Below are 14,517 nucleotides of genomic sequence, written 5' to 3' on the forward strand. Positions count from 1 at the left end.
GGACGTGTCTCTATGGGGCAGATTCTCTCTCTATGGGGCAGGACGTGTCTCTATGGGGCAGGATGTGTCTCTATGGAGCAGGACGTGCCTCTATGGGGCAGTATCTCTCTCTATGGGGCAGGACGTATCTCTATGGGGCAGTATCTCTGTGCGGCAGGACATGTCTCTGTGGGGCAGTATTTCTCTCTATGGGGCAGGACGTGTCTCTGTGGGGCAGTATCTCTCTCTATGGGGCAGGACGTGTCTCTGTGGGGCAGTATCTCTCTCTGTGGGGCAGGACGTGTCTCTGTGGGGCAGTATCTCTATGGGGCAGGACGTATCTCTATGGGGCAGTACCTCTCTCTGTGGGGCAGGACATGTCTCTGTGGGGCAGTACCTCTCTCTGTGGGGCAGGACATGTCTCTGTGGGGCAGTATCTCTCTCTGTGCGGCAGGACATGTCTCTGTGGGGCAGTATCTCTCTCTGTGCGGCAGGACATGTCTCTGTGGGGCAGTATCTCTCTCTATGGGGCAGGACGTATCTCTATGGGGCAGTATCTCTGTGCGGCAGGACATGTCTCTGTGGGGCAGTATTTCTCTCTATGGGGCAGGACGTGTCTCTGTGGGGCAGTATCTCTCTCTATGGGGCAGGACGTGTCTCTGTGGGGCAGTATCTCTCTCTGTGGGGCAGGACATGTCTCTGTGGGGCAGTATCTCTCTCTGTGCGGCAGGACATGTCTCTGTGGGGCAGTATCTCTCTCTATGGGGCAGGACGTATCTCTATGGGGCAGTATCTCTGTGCGGCAGGACATGTCTCTGTGGGGCAGTATTTCTCTCTATGGGGCAGGACGTGTCTCTGTGGGGCAGTATCTCTCTCTATGGGGCAGGACGTGTCTCTGTGGGGCAGTATCTCTCTCTGTGGGGCAGGACGTGTCTCTGTGGGGCAGTATCTCTATGGGGCAGGACGTATCTCTATGGGGCAGTACCTCTCTCTGTGGGGCAGGACATGTCTCTGTGGGGCAGTATCTCTCTCTGTGCGGCAGGACATGTCTCTGTGGGGCAGTATCTCTCCCTATGGAGCAGGACATGTCTCTATGGGGCAGTATCTCTATGGGGCAGGACGTGTCTCTATGGGGCAGTGTCTCTCTCTATGGGGCAGGATGTGGGGGGCCGGGGGGGGGTCTCTGCGGCTCGCGGGGTTTCCGCTGCTGCCGGCGCTGACGTCACCGCGGCCCCCCCTCCCCCTCACCCCCCCCCCCGCTGCCGGCGTTGCCCAACGCGGGGGGAGGGGGGTCGGGCCCCTCCCCCCACCGCAGCACCACGTGGGTGGTCCCGGGGGGGGGTGGGTGCTCCCCACAGATCTGTGGGTGCTCCCCATAGGTTTATGGGTGCTCCCCATAGGAGCCGTCTGCGGGTCTATGGGTACTCCCCCTAGGGCAGTGGATGCTCCCCATAGGTGCCGTCTGTGGGTCTATGGGTACTCCCCATAGGGCAATGGGTGCTCTCCATGGGGCAATGGGTGCTCCCCATAGGTCAATGGGTGCTCCCCATAGGAGCCGTCTGTGGGTCTGTGGGTGCTCCCCATAGAGCAATGGGTGCTTCCCATAGGTTTATGGGTGCTCCCCATAGGAACCGTCTGTGGGTCTATGGGTGCTCCCCATAGGGTAATGGGTGCTCCCCATAGGAGCCGTCTGTGGGTCTATGGGTGCTCCCTATAGGGCAATGGGTGCTCCCCATAGGTCAACGGGTGCTCTCCATAGGAGCCGTCTGTGGGTCTATGGGTGCTCCCTATAGGGCAATGGGTGCTCCCCATAGGTCAACGGGTGCTCTCCATAGGAGCCGTCTGTGGGTCTATGGGTGCTCTCCGTGAGTCTATGGGTGCTCTCCTTGGGTCTATGGGTCCTCTCTAGGAGTCTATGGGTCCTCTCTAGGAGTCTCTGGGTGCTCTCTATAGGTGCCCCCTCTCCCCGCCCCCCCCCGGGGAATCCCTTGGCACCGCCCCCTCCCCGTGGCCCCGCCCCCCCCGCGCCCCGCCCCCCCGCCCCGGTCCCGCCGCAGCCCCACGGGGGGTCCCGGCGCTGACGCGCGTGGCGCGACCCGGGGGGGGGGGAGACCCGGGGGGGGGATGAGTCAATGGGGGGGGCGGGGGGGCAGGGACCGGGGGGGGGGAACCGCGTCCACGCGCGGCGGGGTCACGGGTGGAACCGGGGGGGGGATGGATCCGGTGCGGGATCGATCCGGTGCGGGATGGATCCGGTGCGGAACCGATCCCGGTTCGGGCCCGGGCCCGTTCCCATCGCAATGAGCGGGCCCGGTGCCGTTATGGACCTCGCGATGGGACCGAGCCCGGTGCGGGGCCGAGCCCGGTGTAGGCTGAGCCCGGTGCGGGGCTGAGCCGGTTCTGGCCCGACCCCAGTGCAGGGGCCAGTCCCGGTGCCGTTATGGACCACGGAGCGGGGAACCGAGCCCGGTCCAGGTTGATCCCGGTTCGGGACCGGGACCGTTCCCATTGCAATGAGCGGGCCCGGTGCCGTTATGGACCCTGGTGCGGGACCGACCCCGGTGCGGGACCGACCCCGGTGCGGGACCGACCCGGGCGCAGGTACCAGCCGGTGCCGTCAGGGACCACGGAGCAGGGAACCGAGTCCGGTTCAGGTCTATCCCGGTCCAGGCTGATCCCGGTCCAGGCTGATCCCAGTCCAGGCTGATCTCGGTTCCGGACCGACCCCGGTGCGGGCTGCCCCCGGTTGCGGGGGGGGGGGTGGTCTCCCAGTGCCACACGTCTCCCGTTCCTTCTGCCTCCCGGTGCCATTACTCGGTGCCGTTACCGACCCGGTGCGGGAAGGGGGGTGCGTGTTGTCTGACCGGAGTGGGGGTGTGTGATGTGACCGGAGGGGGGGTCCCGCCGCCCCCCGCCGTGTCCGTGGGGGGTTTCTCTCCCCCCGGTGCGTTGCTGAATGGAAAAGCCGTGACTCACGCGTGTGTCATCGCCAACGGCGGCGGCGCCGCCGTATAAATGGGGCCGGCGCGGAACCGGGCGTCACGCGGGGACACCGGACACGCTCCCGCCGCCCCACGCGAGGACACGCGGGACACACCGGGACCCCCCCTCTTGGCCCCTTTAAACCGGTGTCCCCCCCCCCAACCCGTGTTGTGGAGAGAGAGAGAGAGAGAACAGGAAGGGGGGGGTGGGTGGGAAACGGTGCGAGTGGATGCGTGGAAACGGTTTTGGGTGCGTGGGAACGCGTTTGGGTGCGTGGGAACTTGTCGCGCTGAGTGGGAGCGTGGAGCTGAGTGGGTAAGTGGGTGCGTGGCTGTGGCGCCAAGAGCGCGGCGTGGAGCGTGGTAGCGTTTGGGGGTGCGTGGGAGCGTTTGGGGGTGCGTGGGAGCGTGGCCGTGGCCGTGGGTGAGTGACCGTGAGCGGGTAAGTGGGAGCGTGGCCGTAGCGTTAGGAGCGTGTTTTGGAGCGTGGCAGCGTTTGGGGGTGCGTGGCAGCGTTTTGGGCTGCGTGGTAGCGTTTGGGGGTGCGTGGCAGCGTTTGGGGGTGCGTGGCAGCGTGGCCGTGACCGTTTGAAGGTGTCCCGCTGGGTGGAAAGGTGTCTGTGACAGCGCGAACGTGGCCGAGAGCGGGTAAGTGGGAGCGTGGCCGTAGCATTAGGAGCGTGTTTTGGAGCGTGGAAGCGTTTTAGGGTGCGTGGAAGCGTTTTGGGGTGCGTGGAAGCGTTTTGGGGTGCGTGGCAAAGCGTCCGTGCCCCTGCCCCGTGTCAAGCTGCCCCCTTGAGCGCTCCCGTGCCCGTGGCACCGCGTTTCGCACCGTTCCCGTTCCCTGTCCCCGTGTGAGCCCCGTGTGTCAGCGCTTGTGCAAACCCCTCTGCACGACTCCAGACCCCCCCCTCAACCCCATCCCCGCCCCCCCACCCGTGGGTCTCATCCCGGCCCCGTGGGGGCACCCTCCGGCCCCGCCATGACAAGTAAGTGCCGCGCTTATGGGGGGGGGAGACGACACACACACGCGTGGGGGTGGGGGGGGTTTGGCAGGGGGGGACCCCCGAGTTGGGGACCTTGTTCCCCCCCCCCATACCATAGAGGGGGGGTGTCCACGGGTGGATCCTGCCCCACACCTCCCCCCCAAACCCCGCCACAAACGGCGGGACCGGGCGCGTCCATCCCCGTGGCCTCGGGGCGCGGGCAGCTGCCGCCGCGCCTCAAAGCCACAAACGGCCCCGGCGCGCACCTGCCCCGCCCGCGGCGGCTCCGCCCCCCATGTGTGGGGCGGGGGGGGCGGTCAATGTGTGGGGCAGAGGGGGGTCAATGTATGGGGTGTGTGTGGGTCAATGTCTGGGGCAGAGAGGGTCAATGTGCGGGGTGTTGGGGGGGTCATGTGTGGCGTGGGGGGGGGTCGATGTGTGGGGTGTAGGGGGTCAACGTGTGGGGCAGAGGGGGTCAATGTGTGGGGCAGGGGGGGTCAATGTGTGGGGGTCAATGTGTAGTGCGAGTTGGGGAGGTCCCGGTGTGTGTGTTGGGGACCGGACGTGTGAAGGTGGATTTGGGGGGGCGGGGGGCACATAACGACACCCCCCCATGTCCCTGACCCCCCCCCATCCCGGACTCCCCCCCCTCCGGTGTGTGTCCCCCCCCATTGGGGCCGCCCCTGACTCACCCGCATCAAACTTTCCAGCCCGGACCGCACAGGACGCGCCGCCGCACCCCCCCCCCCCCTCCCCGCTTCATCCCACCGGGAAGGGACGGGAATACCGGGATCCTCAGCCCTAAATCCCGGGAATCCCGGGAGTCCCAGCCCCGGGATTCCCGAATTCCGCGTGTTCTGGGATCCACCAGCCCCTGGCGAACCGGGATCCTGCATCCCCGGGATGCTCCGGGATCCCCCAGCGCCGGGAGCAGCCGGATTCCTCAGTCCCGACATCCCCGGGAGCACCCGAATCCCACTCGGGAACACCGGGATCCCCCCGCTCGGGATCCCCGCATTTGGGATCTTCCCATTCGGGGTCTCCACACTCAGAATCCCGGGATTATCCCACTCGGGATCCCCCCATTTGGGGGATGCCCCCCTTCAGGATCTTCCACTCTGGCTCCGGGGATACCCCACTCGGGAACACCGGCATCCCCTCACTCGGGATCCCCCCATTTGGGACCTCCACATTCAGGGTCTCCGACTCTGGATACCGGGATCCCCCCATCGGGATCCCCCCATTCGGGGGGGTCTCCCATCCGGGACGTGCTCCCCCCATGTCCCCGCAGCGCCCCCACTCGTGTCTGTGTCCGCAGGGGCTCCGTGGCGGGCGCTGCTGGCGCTGTTGGGGCTATGGCCGGGGCTGTGGCCGGGGCCGTGCCCGGGGCTGGCGGGCCCCCCCCGCCCGCGCCCCCCGGACCCCCGCACCGAGCTTGACGCCATCGTCAGCCTCGCCAAGGCGCTGCTCAGCGACACCAAAGCCTTCCTCGCGCTCCTCGTGGGTATCCCGCACCCCCCCGCACCCCCCCGCATGTCGTGGTGTCCCCGCATAGGGTGACAACCCCCCCCCCATGTCGCCGACAGAAGTCGCGATTCCCGGCGGAGGGGGAGCACAAGCTGGACTCGCTGCCCGTCCTCTCCATGAGCGCCCTGGAACTCGCCAACATCCAGGTTGGGAGCGGGCAAGAACATGCGTGGGGCGGGGGGGGGGGGGGCCGTTGGTGCGGGAGTGGGGTGATGTGGGTGTGGGAGGGGATCCCTGTGGGTACAGTGGCCCCGATGGGCAGGGGGGTGTCTCCATGGGTTCCCCGATAGGCAGCGGGTGCCCCCATGGGTCCGGGTCCCCCGATGGGTTCGGGTCCCCCCGTGTGTCTTTAAGCGGGTCCCCCGATGGATTTGGGTCCCCCAGCGGGTCTAGTCGCGGGTTCCCCCGCCTGTTCGTGTTCCCTCCATGGGTCCGGGTTCCCCCGTGTGTTCGGGTTCCCTCATGGGTTTGGGTCCGCCCGTGTGTCCGGGTTCCCTCATGGGTTCGGGTCCCCCGATGGGTGTGGGCCCCCCCCGTGTGTCTCTAAGCGGGTGCCCCGATGGGTTTGGGTCCCCCAGCGGGTCTAGTTGTGGATTCCCCCCTGGGTTCGGATTCCCCCGTGTGCTCGTGTCCCCCCGTCTGTTCGGGTCCCCCCATGGCTCCGGGTCCCCCTGATGGGCTCGGGTCCCCCCCCTGGGGTCGGGTCCCCCCGCGGGTCCGGGTCCCCCCGCGGCCGCGTGTCGCTGAGCGGTGCCGGTGCGGGGCAGGCGGCGGCGGCGCTGGCGCGGCTGAGCGCGGACCTGCAGCGGTACCGGCGGCACCTGGAGTGGCTGCGCCGGGCGGGGCCCGCGCTGCGCCCGCTGGAGCCCGAGCTCGGCGCGCTGCTGGCGCGGCTGGAGCGCCTGGGGCGGAGCCTCGACCTGCTGGTAGGCGGGGCTTGGCGGCGGCGGGCCAATGGGGAGGCGGTGCGGCGGGGAGGGGGCGTGGCCTGGATCGGTGGGGGCGTGGCTTTGAGCACCTGGATGAATGGGGGCAACTGCTGAGCGCCGGGGCGGGGCTTAGACAAGGGGGCGTGGCCTATGTGTAAGGGGCCTGGCTTCGCTCAGGTGTGTGAATGGGGCGGGCTTAGACAAGGGGGCGTGGCTTTACCTTGGTGTCTGAATGGGGCGGGCTTAGAAAGGGGGTTTACGCAGAAGGGGTGTAAGGTGGCTTACGTGTAAGGGGCGGGGCTTCGCTCAGGTGTATGAATGGGGCGGGCTTAGACAAGGGGCGTGGCTTCGCTCAGGTGTATGAATGGGGCGTGTCTGGGGGAACGGGCGGGGCTTCCCCCCCCCCTGAGCGCGTCCCTCGCACATGTATGACCACGTATGATCACGTATGACCACGCGTGTTCCCGCCCGCAGCTCTCCCGCCTGAGCCTGCCCCGGCCCAGCGCCCCCCAGACTCCACTGCCGGCGCCGGGCTCGCCTTGGGCCGTGGTTCGCGCCGGTCACGCCGTGCTCCAGAGCCTCCACCTCTACCTGGACTGGGCCTCCCGCGCCCTGGTCCTGCTGCGCAATAAGCTGTGACCCCTATTTATTGTTATTTATTAGCCACGCCCCCTATTTTATTAATTATTATTAATTATTCGGGAGCCGGAGGAGGCTGCAGGAGCCGCCCCCCCCCTCTCCCGGGACCCTCCCCCCGCGCTCAGGGACTCCCCGACGTGTCCCCTCCCGGGGGGGGATGTTATTTATTGACTCGGGCCCCACTCGGCCCCGTTTTCTATCGCGTTTTGTAACGGGAAAGGAATAAAGGATGGAAGCGTCAGGATGAGAAGTGCTGGTGGGGGAAAGGGGGGGGGAATGGGGGGATAAAAGGGAGTGGAAAAGGGCGAAAAAAGGGGGGGGAGGGGGGACAGGGAAGGAAAAGGGGGGATACAGGTGGGGACAGGGGATGCAGACAGGGATGAAGGGATACAGGCAAGGATGAGGGATATAGGCAGGGATACAGGCAGGGATGGGGGATCCAGGCAGGGATACAGGCAGGGAGAGGGGGATACCTGCAGGGATAGGGGATCCAGGCAGGGATGGGGGATACAGGCAAGGAGAGGGGGATCCAGGCAGGGATGGGGGATGCAGACAGGGATGGGGGAATCCAAGCAGGGATACAGGCAGGGATAGGGGATACAGGCAGGGATGGAGGCAGGGATAAGGGATACAGACAGGGATGGGGGGATCCAGGCAGGGATCCAGGCAGGGATGAAGGCATAAAGGCAACGGATATAGGAATAGAGGCAGAAATGAGAGATACGGGCAGGGATGGGGGATACAAACAGGCAATGGGGGGTGCAGAGAGGTATGGGGGATCCAGGCAGGGATCCAGGCAGGGATGGGGGGATCCAGGCAGGCATCCAGGCAGGGATAGATGCAGGGATGGGGGGATCCAGGCAGCAAATGGGGAGCAAGGGGGGGACTCACTTTTCTCCCTGCACCCCCACTCCATTGGGGGGTATTGGGAGGCACTGGGTGGGGGGGGTCGGGGCACCCCAAGACATCCCCAAACCCCAATGAATGAACCCAAACCCTGTGATCCTGGGGGGGGGGAGGGGACAGACCCCCTCGGGACCCCCCCAACAGAGCAGCTTTATTGAGACACCACCACCTCCAATGGAGGGGGGGGCCCGATGCGCTGGGACCCCCCCCACTAGGCACTACCCCCCCCCCGATGTGTGGGGGGGTCAGGGTGGGGGGGGCTGGGTGGGGGGCAGGGCTTGGGGGGGGTCCTGGGAGGAGCTGGGGGGGGTCTCGTCCTCGGGGGGGTCCTCGGGAGGGTCTTCGGGGGGGTCCCAGGGGAAGGTGACCCCCAGCCCCGCCATGCGCTCCCGGTACACCCGGTCGAAGCGGGAGCTCTGCTCCGGGGTGAGGTGGTTCTTCCAGTCCCCCGAGATCCCTGAGGGGGGACACGGCCGTGAGACCCATACCCCATATAGCCCACACCCCATATAGCCCATATCCATACCCGATACCCATATCCCGCATCCAATATCCCATACCCCATATATCCCATACCCCATATCCCATAGGCTATATCCCACATATTCCATACCCCATATACCCCATACCCCATACATCCCACATCCCATACCTCATGTTCCATATATCACATACCCCATATATCTCATACCCCATATATCCCATACATCCCATATCTCATATATCCCATATCCCATATATCCCATATCCCATACTGCATACCCCGTATATCTTATACCCCATATATCTCATACCCCATACATCCCATATCCCACATAATCCATCTCCCATACATCTCATACCCTATATGTCACATACCCCATATATGCCATATCCCATATATCTCATACCCCATATACCTTATACCCCATATATCCCATACCCCATACATCCCATATCCCACATAACCCATCTCCCGTATCCCATACCCTATATATCCCATATATGCCATATTCTACCCCCCATATATCCCATATCCACACCGGATACCCGTATCCCACACCCCATATCGCACCCCCCATGCCCCCCCCGCCCGTGTCGCACCCTTGCGCAGGAAGGGGCCGCGCCGCAGGTCGAGGATGAAGAGGGGCGAGAGGCTGAAGTTGCTCATGCGGTTGCGGCTCATGGCAGCGAAGGAGGCGTTGGCCACAACCGCGTCCAGAGCGGCCGCGCTCAGCCGCCGGCCCAGGAACACGCACAGGCGCTCCACGCTGCCCCGCAGGTCCTGCCGCGGCGCGGGGGCACGTACGGGGTGTGGGTGTGGGGTGTGGGGTATGGGAGATAAAGTATAGGGTATGGGACATGTGATATAGCGTATGGGATATGGATAGGGGGCATGGAATACAGGTAGGGGGTATGGGATACGGGATAGGGGGTATGGGATATGGGGCGTGGGGTATGGGTATGGGATATGGGTTTTGGGGTATGGGACAGGGGGTATGGGATATGGGGTTTGGGGTATGGGATATAGGGTATGGGATATGGGTATGGGATATGGGGTTTGGGGTATGGGACAGGGGGTATGGGATATGGGTATGGGATATGGGGTTTGGGGTATGGGATATAAGGTATGGGATATGGGGTGTGGGGTATGGGACAGGGGGTATGGGATATGGGATATAGAGTGTGGGGTATGGGATATAGGGTATAGGATATAGGGTATGAATATGAGGTATGAGGTATGGGATATGGGGTATGAGGTATGGAGTACAGAATATGGATATGGGGTATGGGATATAGCGATGGGTATAGGATATGAGATAGGGGTATATGGTATGAGATATAGAGTATGGCATATGTGGTATGCAGTATGGATATTGAACATGGGTATGGGATGTGCGATATGGGTATTGGATATATGGGATATAAGATATGGGATATGAGATATGGGATATGAGATATATGCGATATGGGGTATAGAATATATAGGATATAAGACATACAGGATATAGAGTATGGGATATATGGGATACGTGACATACAAGATATGAGGTATGCAATATATGGGATATATGAAATATAAAGTATGGGATATATAGGATATATGGGATATGGGATATATGGGATATGGGGTATGGGACAGAGAATATGGGATATATGGGGTATGGGATATAGGGTATGGGATACATAGGATATGGGATATATGGGATATGGGGTATGGGACATAGCATATTGGATATATGGGATATGGGATATATGGGATATGGGGGATCCGGGCGCTGGTTCCTGACCTGCTGCAGCTCCTCGTAGCTGATGCAGAAGAAGTTCTCGCGGCCGCGCAGCCCCATCCAGCCCCGCACGTGGTCGAACCAGGAGCCAAAGGGCACTGCAGGGAGCCGGCCCCATTGACACCCCATAGACACCCCACTGACACCCCACAGAGACCCCACTGACACCCCAGAGTGACCCCATACTGCCCCCATTGACACCCCCCAGAGACCCCACCGACACCCTATAGTGACCCCATACTGCCCCCAGTGACACCCCATAGTGCCCCCAGCCCCACTGACACCCCCCCGAGACCCCACTGACACCCTATAGTGACCCAATACTGCCCCCATTGACACCCCATAGTGCCCCCAGCCCCACTAACACCCCATATCCCCATTGACACCCCACAGAGACCGCACAGTGACCCCACAGACACCCTATAGTGACCCCATACTGCCCCCATTGACACCCCATAGTGCCCCCACAGTGCCCCCAGCCCCACTAACACCCCATAGCCCCATTGACACCCCACAGAGACCGCACAGTGACCCCACAGACACCCTATAGTGATGCCATACTGCCCCTATTGACACCCCATAGAGACCCCATTGACACCCCATAGTGCCCCCAGCCCCACTGACACCCCATATCCCCATTGTCACCCCATAGAAACCCCACAAACACCCCATAGCGACCCCACTTGACACCCTATAGTGACCCCATAGTGACCCCATTGACACCCCATAGTGACCCCACTGACACCCCATAGCCCCCCATAGCCCCATAGCGCCCCCACCGTCTCCCTGCAGGAATTGCTCCAGGAACTGCTCCAGGCTCCCGGGATCTTTGTAGGGGCGGAAGATCCGCGCAAAGTGATAGAGGGAAACCAGGACGTCCTTCGGGTTCCGCACGGTGTAGATCACCTGGGGGGCAGAGCTGGGGGGTGACCCACAGCCATGGGCGGACCCACAGCCATGGGGGGGACCCACAACCGGGGGGGGACCAAAAGGCAGGGGAGGAACACAGGACCATGCACAGGACCCACATCCATGGAGGGGACCCAGAACCATGGAGGGGACCCCCATCCATAGGGGGGACCCATAACCATGGAGATGACCCACAACCACGGGGTAGACCCAGAACTATGGGGGGAACATGCAGAACTATGAGCGAGATCCACATCCATGGGGGCGACCCACATCTGTGGAGGGGACCCACAACCCAGCCCCATAGCCACACCCCGGCCCCATAGAGACAACCCAGCCCCATAGCCACACCCCAGCCCCATAGCCACACCCCATTCCCATAGCCGCACCCCAGCCCCATAGAGACAACCCAGCCCCATAACCACACCCCATGCTCATAGAGACAACCCAGCCCCATAACCACACCCTATACCCATAGCCACACCCCAGCCCCCTATCCACCCCATAGCTGCTCCATAGCTGCCCCATGTCCACTCCATAGCCGCCCCATATCTGCCCCATATGCACCCCATATCCACCCCACAGCCGACTCCTATCCACCCCATAGCCACCCCATATCCACCCCATAGCCGCCCCATATCCACACCATATCCACCCCATAGCTGCCCCAGAGCCACCCCCTATCCACCTCATATCCACACCATAGCTGCCCCATATCCACCCTGTATCCACCTCATTGCTGCCCCATATCCACCCCATAGCTGCCCCATATCCACCCTATATCCACCTCATTGCTGCCCCATATCCACCCCATAGCTGCTCCATATCCACCCCATATCCACCCCACAGCCGCCCCACGGCCGCGCCAGCGCCGACCTTGGCCTTGGAGCTGAAGAAGGCGGTGGGGAAGAGCTGCACGGGGAGGTGGGAGCTGATGAGGCGGGGCCGGGGGGCGCCCCGCGCGCGGCGCAGCCCCAGCAGCGTCTCCAGCCACGGGCCCCGCTCCCAGTTGGGCACCGAGCGGCACCAGCGCGGGTCCCCGTCGCACCGGATCAGGCTCAGGATCTCCAGCATCCACACCGTGCCTGCGGACAGCGCGGCTGTGGGGCCCGGGGGGTCCCTTCGGGGGGCTTTGGGGCCATTTGGGGGCCCGTTGAGGAGTCTTTGGGACCATTTGGGGTCCCTTTTAGTGGCCCTTTGGGTCTCTTTGGGGTCCCTCTGGGTCTATTTGGGGGCTTTGGGTCCATTTCGGGTACCTTTTAGTGTCTCTTTGAGACCCCATTGAGGGGTTTTTGGGTCCATTTGGGGTCCCTTTGGGCCCATTTAGGGTCTTTAGGTCCATTTGGGACCCCGTTGAGGGATCTTTGGGTTCATTTGGGGTCCCTTTGAGCGTCTCTTTGGGGTCTTTGGGTTCATTTGGGACCCCATTGAGGGCTCTTTGGGTCCATTTGGGGTCCCTTTGAGGGCTCTTTGGGTCCCTTTTGGGGTCCCTTTGGGACCCCATTCAGGGGTCTTTGGGTCCATTTGGGGTCCCTTTGAAGGGTCTTTGGGTCCCTTTGGGGTCCCTTTGAGCCCATTTAGGGTCTTTGCGTCCCTTTGGGGTCTTTGCATCCATTTGGGACCCTGTTGACGGGTCTTTGGGTTCATTTGGGGTCTTTTTGGCTGCATTTGGAGTCCTTTTGAGGGTCCCTCTGTGGTCCCTTCGGGCCCATTTAGGGTCTTTGGGTCCATTTAGGGTCCCTTTGGGACCCTTGCGCCCCCCAATCCCCCCCATTAGAACACTTCGGGTTCCTTTACTCCCTTCGCCCTCCTTTTACCCCTAACGGGGCCGCTTTGGTCTCTTCCCCCCCCACTTTGGGGTCACTTTACCCCCTTTCGGCTCCTTTTACCCGCTTGGGGACCCTTTGGACTTCTCCCCCCCCACTTTGGGGTCACTTTTGGGGTCCTTCCCCCCCGGCCCCCCCCGTACCCGATTTTTGGTAGGTGACGTTGAAGACATCGTCGTCGTGCACCGGGAAGTCGCGGGCGGCCTCGAGCCCGCGGGGGCTGTACAGGAGCCCCGGGAAGGTGATGCCGCCGTGTTGGAAGTACCCGTGGGACATCCCGGGGGGGGGGGGCACGGGACCAACCGGCGCCTCTGGGGGGGCCAAGGGACCAATAATGGCCCTGCCCCCCCCCCCGCCCCATTGCTATGGGTCTCCCAATGGGGATGCTCGAGGATCCCGAGGGGGTCCCGGTGCCGCGGCAACCGCGGCACAAGCTGCTTCCCGGGGGGGGGGGACGACACCGGCTCCAAGCAACAGCGTTGGATGGGGGAGGGAACACATGATATATGGGGTGAAGGAGCCGCCGGGACCCCCCCAAACCAGCCCCACTGGGTCCCAGCACCCCCCCTCCTCAAAACTGGCCCCATCAGGTCCCAGTGCCCCAAAACCAGCCCCATCGAATCCCAGCGCCCCCCCCCCCCCCAAAACCGGCCCCATCGAGTCCCAGCGCCCCCCCCCCCCCCAAAACCAGCCCCATCGGGTCCTGGTGCTCCCCAAACCCCCCTCTCAAACTGACCCCACCGGGTCCCGATGCCCGCCCCCCCTCAAACCGGCCCCAGCGGGTCCCGGTGCCCCCCCCCCAAACTGGCCCCATCGAGTCCCAGCGCCCCCCCCCAAACTGGCCACACCAGGTACTCCCTGGGAAGGGTCACGGCGCTTTCGGGCTCCCCCCCCCCCAGCTCCCCTGTTCCCCCCCCCAATTCAGACCCTCCCCATCACCCCCCACCCCCCCATGGCTCCAGCCCCCCCTAAACCCCCCCAAACCCGCGTCCCGGCCCCCCCCCCCGGTACCTGCCACACTCCGGAGCCGCCGCGGTCGCTCCCAAGCGCTGCGGGCGGGCCCCGCGTCTGCCCCCCCCCCCGCCCCCCCCGTGGGGTGACCCCGCCCCCCCCCTTTGCGCAACACCCCCCCGACCGGTTCCTGTGTCATCGGGGCTCCCCCCCCGCCCCACAGACACGCGCGGGGACCCCCCCGGGGGTAAATGGGGGGGTTAAATGGGGTGAACGCGGGGGCTGGGGGGTTAAATGGGGGAGTTTGGGGGTTACCCCCCCCAAGGTGATGTGCAGTTGGGGGCACACACAAACATGGAGAAACGACGGGGGCCCCAAAACCCAGCAAGTGATGCCCCCCCCACCCCCGAGTAATGCGGGGGGGTCCCCAAAACCAAGTGGTAACGCTGGGGGGGGGGGGGGGCCCAAATCCAGGTAGAGTTGGGGGGGGGGTGGCCCATGTGATGGAACATGACAACGAGAGACCCCAAAACCACGCACAGAATGTGGGGGGGGGGGTTAGGGAATGACTTTGGGGGGGCCCAAGGATGGGCACAGCCGGGGGGGGGGTCCCCAAC

General features: G+C 63.7%; 2 protein-coding genes across 2 annotated transcripts; one reads left to right on the forward strand and one right to left on the reverse strand.

The window, feature by feature from the left end:
* The first annotated feature begins 2,513 nt into the window (after positions 1-2,513).
* Positions 2,514-7,275, forward strand: IL11 (interleukin 11). The gene is made up of 5 exons (XM_030510765.1): positions 2,514-2,580; positions 5,265-5,446; positions 5,533-5,619; positions 6,241-6,399; positions 6,877-7,275. The coding sequence occupies exons 1-5, from the start codon at positions 2,514-2,516 to the stop codon at positions 7,039-7,041; spliced, it is 660 nt and encodes a 219-aa protein (XP_030366625.1). The 3' UTR covers positions 7,042-7,275.
* Positions 7,276-8,051: 776 nt separating this feature from the next.
* SULT2B1 (sulfotransferase family 2B member 1) lies at positions 8,052-14,020 on the reverse strand. Its single transcript, XM_030510755.1, has 7 exons — positions 13,961-14,020; positions 13,093-13,258; positions 12,000-12,208; positions 10,994-11,120; positions 10,218-10,312; positions 9,031-9,211; positions 8,052-8,404 (listed from the first exon to the last, which is right to left on the reverse strand). Exons 2-7 carry the CDS (start codon positions 13,223-13,225, stop codon positions 8,193-8,195), a joined length of 957 nt encoding a protein of 318 aa, XP_030366615.1. The 5' UTR covers positions 13,226-13,258; positions 13,961-14,020; the 3' UTR covers positions 8,052-8,192.
* Between the last annotated feature and the right edge of the window lie 497 nt (positions 14,021-14,517).

The sequence above is a fragment of the Strigops habroptila genome, unplaced genomic scaffold, assembly GCF_004027225.2.
Source record: "Strigops habroptila isolate Jane unplaced genomic scaffold, bStrHab1.2.pri NC_044298.1_ctg1, whole genome shotgun sequence".
In the NCBI taxonomy this organism is placed as follows: Eukaryota; Metazoa; Chordata; class Aves; order Psittaciformes; family Psittacidae; genus Strigops; species Strigops habroptila.

Coding starts and splice junctions, on each gene's coding strand:
- IL11 (XM_030510765.1), top strand. CDS start 2,514: ATGGACCCTGGTGCGGGACCGACCCCGGTGCGGGACCGACCCCGGTGC. Junction 5,447..5,532: donor AAGCCTTCCTCGCGCTCCTC/GTGGGTATCCCG, acceptor TGTCGCCGACAG/AAGTCGCGATTCCCGGCGGA. Junction 5,620..6,240: donor TGGAACTCGCCAACATCCAG/GTTGGGAGCGGG, acceptor GGTGCGGGGCAG/GCGGCGGCGGCGCTGGCGCG.
- SULT2B1 (XM_030510755.1), bottom strand. CDS start 13,225: ATGTCCCACGGGTACTTCCAACACGGCGGCATCACCTTCCCGGGGCTC. Junction 11,121..11,999: donor TCTTCAGCTCCAAGGCCAAG/GTCGGCGCTGGC, acceptor TCTGCCCCCCAG/GTGATCTACACCGTGCGGAA. Junction 8,405..9,030: donor CGGCCCCTTCCTGCGCAAGG/GTGCGACACGGG, acceptor GTCCCCCCTCAG/GGATCTCGGGGGACTGGAAG.